General features: G+C 62.6%; 3 protein-coding genes across 3 annotated transcripts; all 3 read right to left on the minus strand.

The window, feature by feature from the left end:
• Positions 1–178: 178 nt before the first annotated feature.
• On the minus strand, positions 179–1,377 carry MNEG_10764 (hypothetical protein; the record flags this gene model as incomplete). Its single annotated transcript, XM_014040762.1, has 4 exons — positions 179–184; positions 295–465; positions 869–958; positions 1,270–1,377. 4 exons carry the CDS (start codon positions 1,375–1,377, stop codon positions 179–181), a joined length of 375 nt encoding a protein of 124 aa, XP_013896216.1.
• A 1,962-nt stretch (positions 1,378–3,339) lies between these two features.
• On the minus strand, positions 3,340–4,988 carry MNEG_10765 (DNA damage response protein WSS1; the record flags this gene model as incomplete). Its single annotated transcript, XM_014040763.1, has 6 exons — positions 3,340–3,501; positions 3,704–3,736; positions 3,946–3,983; positions 4,156–4,333; positions 4,519–4,623; positions 4,944–4,988. 6 exons carry the CDS (start codon positions 4,986–4,988, stop codon positions 3,340–3,342), a joined length of 561 nt encoding a protein of 186 aa, XP_013896217.1.
• Positions 4,989–5,915: 927 nt separating this feature from the next.
• MNEG_10766 (hypothetical protein) lies at positions 5,916–6,996 on the minus strand (the record flags this gene model as incomplete). The annotated part of the gene is made up of 4 exons (XM_014040764.1): positions 5,916–5,987; positions 6,151–6,330; positions 6,538–6,573; positions 6,787–6,996. 4 exons carry the CDS (start codon positions 6,994–6,996, stop codon positions 5,916–5,918), a joined length of 498 nt encoding a protein of 165 aa, XP_013896218.1.
• Positions 6,997–9,180: the final 2,184 nt, after the last annotated feature.

A 9,180-nucleotide genomic window follows, 5' to 3' on the forward strand; every position in this document is an offset into this window, starting at 1 on the left:
GTCATGCTCATCCCCACCCCCCTCCCCGCCATGTACACACCTGTGTGACCTCAGCAGGGTGAGCACCTCGTACTTGGAGTTGGTCAGGATGAGGTTACCCTGATGAGTCACGGAGTTGAGTCAACAGTTGTAAGCCATGAGGGCGACTCACGGCGGTGCATCGTGCCAACAAACAAGATCACATCTACTTGGCGGACCATAGGAAACCGCCAACCTTCCGCAAGGCTCATGATGGGCTCACGCCCGTGTCACATGCCGGACTGAGCAGCTGTCATATGCCTGGACTGCCCCCACCTGCGCGTACATCTCCAGGATCAGGTGGTACGCCGTGTCCCCCGCGCCAAACGTGAAGTCCACGACCCTGTCCACCCCCAGCTGGCGCACGCCCTCCAGCCGCCGCGTGCGCAGGTGCTTGCGCAGCTTCAGGCAGAAGTTTGAGGGCGCGTCAGGCTTGTCACGGATGACCTGGCGGGGACGGGAGGTTTGAGAGGGGCTTTAGGAGGTGGTTTGATGTGGCTAAGGGAGTTGGAGGGGGTCTGAGGTGGTTTGAGGTGGTTTGGTGCGGCGTGATTCAATATGAGAAAAGTTGAGGGATATTGATGTGACTTGAGGTAGTTCCAGGTGGTTTGAGCGAGGTTGTTCAGCCGCTTGACAAGGGGGAGAATGCCGCAAACGTGACACCACTCGGGAGGGCAAGCGAAAGGCGCAAAGCGCAGCCCAGCTGCGCTCTGCGGAGCCGCACTTGCCGCCGGTGCTGCGGCCATGACACCCCAAGCTTGCAAACGGCCGCGTCCGCGCGCGCACGCTTCCTGCCCCAGCGACCTGCGGGCCTCGTTTGCAGGACCCCGCGCCGCCGCGCGCGCCGCACCTGGACCGTGTGCAGCCTGCTGCCGCTTTCCAGCAGTAGGAACACTTTCTCCCCCTCAGACCCGCTCTTGGCAAGCTTCAGCACATAGGTCTGCGGGATGATATCATGAGGGGGGGGTTGTGGGCGGCAGGAGGCGCGTTCGGCGGTGCACCCCGGGGCTGGATGCGCGCGAGCGCCGGCCGCGCAGGGAACAGGGGGTCGGGCGCCGTGGCAGTGAGGACGCATGTCCGTTCTTCAGAGGACCGAAGCGGCCGTCCACTGGACCTTCTGCGACCGCTTCGCGGCCACAAACCGCCTTTTGGCGGTCGCCCTGCAACCACATTGCGTCAGACCCCTAGCTATCCTGCCTAGCTTGTGGGCGACCTTGCCCAATTCCGAGTCAACGAAACCAGACCACCCACCTTTGAGTTCAGGTCGTATAGGTTTGCCAGCCGCAGCCCCACCACGCGCTCCCGCAGGCAGGCCACCTCCCCGGCCACGTCCACGGACCCCATGCGCTGCTTCACCATCGCGGCCGCAGCTGCTCGCGCGGCCCCAGCCGCGTCGCCGGCTGTCTAGTGGTCTGCCGCTCGCGCGACCTCGCCCGCGCTTTTGAGGGGATGCTGGGGCGCGATGGAGAACAACTAACGCCCGCTGATTGCCGCCTGCCTGTGCCTGAGGACAGCGGTGACAGTGCAGGGCAATGTTGTGTTTGAGGCGTCGTCGCGTGCGCTGAGCACGGGTGCGCCACTGGTGAGCAGCGCTTCGCAAGCACACCGCCCTCAGCCAGCAGGCATTACATGCCGATAGAGCAGCAGCACTGAATGCTGTGCAAACTATAAAGCAATTGTTCACGCACGATTGTGCGCTGTGATGCCGCCTGGATCGACTATGGTGATCAAGTAGATCGCTTCTAGATCGCTTCCGAGCAGTAAACACAATTGCTTTCACACAAATTGCCATCAAGCGCTTGGCAGATTCGTTTAGGCAAGGGAAAGCTCGGGCCGTGTTGGTAGCAGGTGCGGGCGGCTGCAGTACTCATGGTGGGCATGCGTTTCGGCTGCGTGGTCATCATGGGCAAGGGGGCTACCACGGCAGGTCTTGTGCATGAATGGGGTACAAGTGCGTGCGGCATTGGGGCCCAGAGCATCGCCATCATGGGGCCAGACGCAGGAAACCACCGCGCCCGCGGCGGTCATGCCGTGAGCGCTGTGCCGCGGACAGACCTCGACACCGCTGACCGCCGTGCGGCAGCCGCGCTGGATGGGTGCCGCATTTCTGTCATGGTCAACCCTGTGGTTGTGGTCACCCAGCTTGATGGACTCAATGCACATGGGCTGGCCCTGATGTTTCTGTTCTTCTTCAGTTGATCCCCACCAGCCACCGTGTGGTGGCAGCACAGCACACCGCTAAAAAACCATTTGGGCTGCCATTGATTACAACCCGCGCAATGGCCGCTCCCCCAGGCAGATTTCGCACTGCAGGTGGTGAGGCTCGTTCGCATACGTGCACTGCGGGCACACCCACTGCCCCGGCCGCGCCGGGGCCGCGCAGCACGGGCAGCCGGGCGCTCCCGACGGCAGGCGCCAGTGCAACAGCGGCGGCGGCGCCGCGCTGCCGTCGCCACCGCCGCGGCCAGCCCCGGGGTCAGGACCGGCGTCGTCATCACTATCACATGCTGTCAAGTCGACGACGTCACCGTCAGTGGCGGGTGTCAGCCTCTCCTGCTGCTCTCGATGATGCTTCTGCCGTGGTTGCTGCTGCTGCTGCCCCTGCCTCTGTCCGTGTTGCTGCTGCTGCATTTGCTGCATCAGTCCTTGCTCTTGCTGCTGCTGCTGCTGCTGCTGCTGCTGCCGCTGCCGCCGATCGTGCTCTGGTCGCTCCGCACAGCTGTCTGAAGCCGCCGCTGCCATGCTTTGCTGCCTTTCGAGCCGCAATCGCCGCTGATGCTGCACGTGCTGCTCCCATTCTACCCGCACCGCTGCCTCCTGCTGCTTCGAACCCTCTGGCAGCGTAGCTGTCGAAGGATACCCCTTAGCAGCGCCGCTGCCGCTTGCTGCTGCCCGTGACGCTGCTGGCCCCTCGTCTTCTGCAGGCTCAGGCGTGTCACCGCGCTGGGCCACCGTCTCCTCCGCCGCCTCCCCCTCGCCGGTCGCGACGCGCCCGCCGCACCACACGTTGTCCCGCGCCCGCCGCTCGGCCGCGAGCGCGGCAGCCTGGGCAGGCGTGAGGGCCGCTGCGGCTGCTGAGGAGCCGCCCAGGCGCCGGGGGCCGACGGGGAGCAACGCTTGCTTCTTTGCGCGCTCCTCGGCTGCCTGGCAACGTTGAGCGTGGACGGCAGTAAAAGGTCAACGATGGGGTGCTGTCAGGAGCGGGCGCTTTCCAGGTGTGCATGTGCGAGGCCACAAGACCATATGCCACCCTTGCGACTGCAATTTCCTGCCGCCTGACATGTCACTCCAGACAGCACCATGCCGCGCAGGCCCGGTAGGTTACGATGTCAGCTTCCCTGCAGTAGAAATCCCCCGACTGCCCACCTTGAGCACAGCGTCTCGCTTCTTGTACTCTGGTGGGTTGTGAGTCGGGATGAAGCTGTACTGCCCCAGCCGCCCCACGCTCGCAGCATCGAAGCCCTGGCCTGTGCCGGAGACGCCCTGCGACGGGCGTGCGGGCGGCAGGCGCATGCGGCAGCACAGGGTGATGGCAGTGTGTGCACGGCAGCGCACGGCGCATGTTGCGCCTGAGGGCGCCCAGTCCCGGGCCATGACAACGCGCGCTGTGGGAGGAACGCTTGCATCATGCAGCACTGACTGCACAAGGGCAGCGGGGCAACCGCCGCGCGCGCGCAGCCCACACCTTAGCCATCAACTCCTCTGCCTCGGCCTTGAGCTGGCAAATCAACCCCAAAAACGACAGAGATATGCAGGGGGAGTGAGGGGCGGCAGCGGGAGCGGGTTGAAAGGGAGCCGCAACGCTGCTAAACACAGCAACGCTCTGCGCCATCTGTCTGCGTCTTGAACCATGGACGGTGCGAGGGCAGGGCACTGCAGTGGCAGCAGCAGTGTCCCACTTGCGACACACCCCACATGCAAACACACCTCATCCAGAAGCTTGTAGAACGGTGCCAGGTGAGGGCCTGGGCAGGTGAGTGATTATTCATGTTGGTGCATGAGACAGCGGAAGCACCGCTGATGCGTCAACGGTGCGAAACCGCCACCCTATTGCAATAGCGACGAGCCTCGTTACTACAGGGTTCAAGATGGAGGGCTTTGACCGACCCACGCCCCTCACGCGGCCCGACCACCCACCGTGCACTATGTGGGTCAGCTCATGCAGCATGGTCATGATGATGTGCGAGTCGTCGTAGAAGTCGGCCGGGCGGTGGTGGGGCCGCAGCCGGATGCGGATCTCCTGGCCGCGGTTTATGTTGATGCCCAGGAGGTTGGGGTTGCGCGGGAAGAACTCGGACAGGAGGGGGACGCGCCACTGGGGCGGGAGTGTTGGGGGCAGGGTGACGTGGACGGTTGAACAAAAGGGTCAGGATGGGGGATAATTGGACACGAGGTGTTTCTTGGGTCATGCAGCCCCTGCATGCTTCCAGGCCTGGATGTTGCCGCGACAGCCGCGTTTGGGCAAGCGGTGCGCGTGCTGGTGAGCATGCAGCGCCGCACCTGGCGCCGCCGCATGATGGGCTGGACTTGGCGGGCGACGCTCTCGAGCAGCTGTCGCGCTCTCGGCACGTCCTCCTTGCCGGACAGCACTTTGATTTCATGGACCTAGGCGGGATCGATTTCGTATTGTGCAGGACAGCAGGTAGCGAAATCCAGGGGTCAAAGGTCTGGCATGTGGCAAGGACCTGCTGGGTAGCTGCCAGCGCCGCTGAGAGCGGATGGCTACTCCTTTTTCTCAGTAGGCAAGGAGTCACACCACGCCTGGGCTGTAGACAGACAGCCCCTGGAATGCGAGCGGCACCTCGCAACGCCGAGCCCAGCTGCAGTTCATGAGTTGAAGCGGTGTCGCTCAGGGGCCCTATGCACCCAACCTCTACCGGCATCATCCCTTGTTGCATAATGCCACAAGGAGGCATCAAGCGCACCTTGTAGTCCGCCAAGGGGTCATGCGCCTGGGCCGAGCGCCTCATGGTGGGGAGGCAAGCGGCGCGCTTTGGCGCACTTGTCCGAATGCAGCTTGCTCGTGTGGTTGAAGGATGATGATTCCAGTGAAAGAATCAATCTCCGTCGATGTGTATCACCTCTCGTACGTACATGTGACAGTGGGTGTTGTTTGAAGCGGAGCACGGCTAGAAAAGCTGGGCGACAGATCCACCTCGAGCTTTGAAAACGCAGAGGCTAGGGCTGGAACCTATGATTGTGAACCCTCGCCTGCCGAGATTGACTTGCTACGCTTGCACCACGCTTGCTGCACCCCATGCCGCAAGGTCGTGCTGGGCGTGCTGCGGCCGAGTTGCTGGTTGCGATGCGCCTGATGCACAACGACGACCATCACGCTCTCTGCAAACCAGGCAGCACTTCCCGTGACCACAGCACTCCCGTGAAAGTAGTGCGTCTAGCAATGTGAGGCTCTCTTGCCTGGGAGTGCTGATCAGACCCGCTGCTCATCCTGACGTGCATCGGCAACCCCACAATTTACATGGATTGCAGCAAAAGCATGCATCGCAAAGTGGGGAAGGTTGCATTCTTCACAGGATTTCCGTGATGGCACCCACATGCGTCTGAAAAGGCCGAAAGACCGGGCCCATTGCAGGCGGGAGCGGCTGCAGGTTCTGAAATGCATGGGTCTCTACGCTAGGCTAGGAAGCAGCGGATGTGAAAGCTGTGTACAAACATAAACGAGAGTCCGCCTCCTCTCCCAAACAGGCGCGAACAAGGTCCACTGATCGCGCAAAATACACTTGAGCACACGTGGCGTGTTGAATCATCTGCTGCGGGCGTCATCCATCGTCTTGGGCAGGCCGTTCATGGCCGTTGCCTTGTTGTACAACTGCGGCCCCAGCAAGCGATGCAACAACAGAGGGTTCAGACGTGTTGCATGCGCCAACAGCTGCTTGTCATGCGATTTTCTGCTGCTGCTGCTGCTGCTGCTGCTGCTGCTGCTGCTGCTGCTGCTGCTGCTGCTGCTGCTGCACAAACGGCTGCTGCACTTGGCCTCTCTGCTGCCCTTGGCCTCGCTTCCAGACTGGCCACACTCCGCCGTCGCCTGGCGTTGCAGAACAAGCGGTGTCCCCTGCTGGCCGTGGCGCCCCGAGGCCCCTGCACCGCCCCTGAAACAACTCCGCTGCTCACCGCTCGCAGCCACGGCACCTCCAGCGCCCTGCCGACCCCCGGTATGTTCTTTGCGTAAGTCAGCACCGAGGGCAGGAACTCGCAAAACAGCAGCCAAAAGCCATAAGCCTCCACCAGCATGCCAATGATGGTCCAGCCCACAACCACCAGCACGGCGCCTCCAAGATAGAAAGCAGACCCCTGCGCAGGCGTGGGCGTACAGGGAGGCGAGAGGGGGCGTCATCTGTGCGGGCAAGCGGGCCCAGGGGACAAGGATGCCACCGCATCCTACCAGCTGCCAGCATGCTCATTTCTAAGCGGGGCGGCAGCAGCCGCCCGCCCGTGGTTGGGGGGCATCCTTGCCTGCCGGTTTCTCCGCCGAGTGAAGAACTGCAGTGTCGCCTGCACCCCGATTGTCAGCGTCATGCCCGCCAAAAACAGCAGCTGCGGGGAAGGGAACGCACGGCGGCGGCCGCGTGGGGATGCGGCCCGTGAGTGTGGGGCTGCTTGCAGGCTAACAACACGGAAGAGCATGGCATCACGTGCGCCTGAATCAGATTTGGTCGTGGTTTTTGTAACGAAACACACAAAACATCATTTGGGGCGCGCAGCAAGTGCATCAGCAGCGTGCGGCCGGCGCCCGGATGCCACGCTTACGTTGCCCATCGCCAACAGCCCACGGTCGAAGAACATCATGATCCCAAGCACTGTGAATAGAAAGCCAAAGGCCGCCAGGCCCAGGCCGATCTCTGCGGAACGACGGTCGGACGTGAGTTGGGCACATCCGGTTTGAAGAGCAGCAAGGGCGGACACAGCGCCGTTGCGAGCGCGGTCAGGGGGCTCGGCCACACCCACTTCGTTGATCATTGAGCCACCCCGATGCTAACATGATGCCGAACTGCTATGCACTCTGATAGCCCGTCCGTGCGTTCAACAGTGAAGCAGGTGCCGCTCCCAAGAGTGCGACACTGCTGCTCTCGTTCCGATCGCTGCCCTCTTGAGTCAGCTTGACTATTCTGATTGCACCAGTGCAAATCGAGGCTGAGTGGTGATCGACTTTTGAGCGGACAGCGACGCAGGCTGCTCTCGTTGTGGATTGCCGGCTGTGTTTGCTCGAAAGGGGCAGCAACGTAGAGTTTCAAGGGAGATTGCAGTACAGAAGACAACGAGCGAGTGCAGCACACGGTGCAGTAGCCGAGCCAGCAGCTGGACAGCAGCACCCAACTCGCAAGTTCCTCCAAACCACCTAGAGAGAGCTCTTATTACCCCACGCACCGGGACAGCATTACCATATGTTACCATAAATTATCATACGCTTGGTGTCGTGTCCTTGTAGCTCGACCACGGTCAACAAGATGTCGGCTCATAAAACTGCAGAGGGAAAGCTGGGGACAGGCAGTACCATAAACTCGTGGTGAGACAGAGAGCAGTACTCTTGCTGCTGTTGAAGGCCGTGTTGGGTGCACTTGCTGCCGTGGTGCTGTGGTGCTGGTTTGCTGCACAACACAGCGCGAGCAGCGGCGAATCAAAACCGCCGCACCATGCATCCGCCCCATGCGCTTGCCCACAGCATTGGTATGACCCGGATTGCCGGGGAGCTGGTGGCCATTCCCCACCCGGTGCCAAAGAGCGGGTTCAAGGCTGCGCCCGCGGGCACGCGGCCCGGCAGCGCCTTCAACGGCACCACGTGCGTGCGCTACGCCCGCCGCTGCTGCGGGGCGCCTGGCAGCTCGCAGGCCTCTCGGCCGCGGAGCAAGGGATTGGAGTGCGCGAGTGCATGGTAGACTGGAAAGCGTCGTCCCCTCCTGACCCCGCTGCCAGCGCTGCTCCCCGCACGGGCGGCTTGGGTGTGGATGTGATCGCCCCAAAACCGCAGCATCAACTAACGCACTCCATTCTAATTGTGTACGCGCGCATGCACGTCAATCTACCCCGTCCACAACACCGGATCCCATGCACCATCACGCTCTCCACCTCCGCCCTCCCAGAACCAATGCCGAATACATTAGAAAGGTCCGCGCCGCAGCCGACTCGACAGACGTGCGCCACAAGCGCCTCATGCCCTACAGCTGCTGGGCGCCACACAACAGGCCCAAAGAGACGGTGCGCGGCACTCGCTCCAACGAATACCTGGGTTGCAGGCGCGCGGGGGATCTCATCCCTTGGCTTGCTGGGCATTGGCACATGAAGGTCGGTGTAGCGGCCCTCCCTGGGCGGCCCAGCTGGCTGTTGCGAAACGGAGCCCGCGCCGGGGAGCCCAGCTGCTGCACGCGCGAGACGCGGACGGCGGCGCGCTGCTTGACTCTGCTTTGCGGCCGCAGATGACCAACGTGGTGGGCAAGCGGTACGGTGTGCACGCGACTACGCGCACCGAGCGGTACAAGGGTCAGAGCCAGGTGCGCCGCGCCGCGCCACAGCGCACACGATCGCCGGGCCCCCCCATCCCCACAACTCGCTGGCCTGCCTTGCTGCGGCCGCGCATCAAGCACGCGATACACGTTGTGCTGGCGCCGATCACAGCACTCTCCTGCTGCTGCTCCACCCTACTATCACCTACCTGACGCACACTTGCACGTACAACTGCACAACACACACATCTGGCGCAGGTATGCCTGTCTGACGCGGACCCCGAGAGCCGAAAGCCCTGGCGCACTACCAACCAGGTGGGAGGCGGCAGGGTTGACCCGCAGCATCCTATCAGCGCACACCGACACAATTCCTCAGTTGCAAGTGCCGTCGGTGCACAGTTCTCAAAAGGTGGCGAGGCCGCACGTGCGCGCTCCGAGCACCGTTGGAGTGTCGGTTGTGCATTGCGTGCGGTTGGGCTGCTAGTGCGTGTTGGAAGGGAGGTTTTCAAGGTGCAAACACCTGGAAAAAACTGCAAACACCTGCAAACACTTGCAAACACCTGCAGACACCCGCAAACGCGCGCAGGTGTTCCAGGCGTGCGCGCAGGTGCAGGATGTTGTTGGCCTTGCCAACGCCGGCATTGCCAGCGACATCGCCTCGCGCCTCCACAAGACGCAGGTGGGCCGCGCGGGGACGGGCGGG

Source organism: Monoraphidium neglectum, assembly GCF_000611645.1.
Source record: "Monoraphidium neglectum strain SAG 48.87 unplaced genomic scaffold scaffold02450, whole genome shotgun sequence".
Lineage (NCBI taxonomy): Eukaryota > Viridiplantae > Chlorophyta > Chlorophyceae > Sphaeropleales > Selenastraceae > Monoraphidium > Monoraphidium neglectum.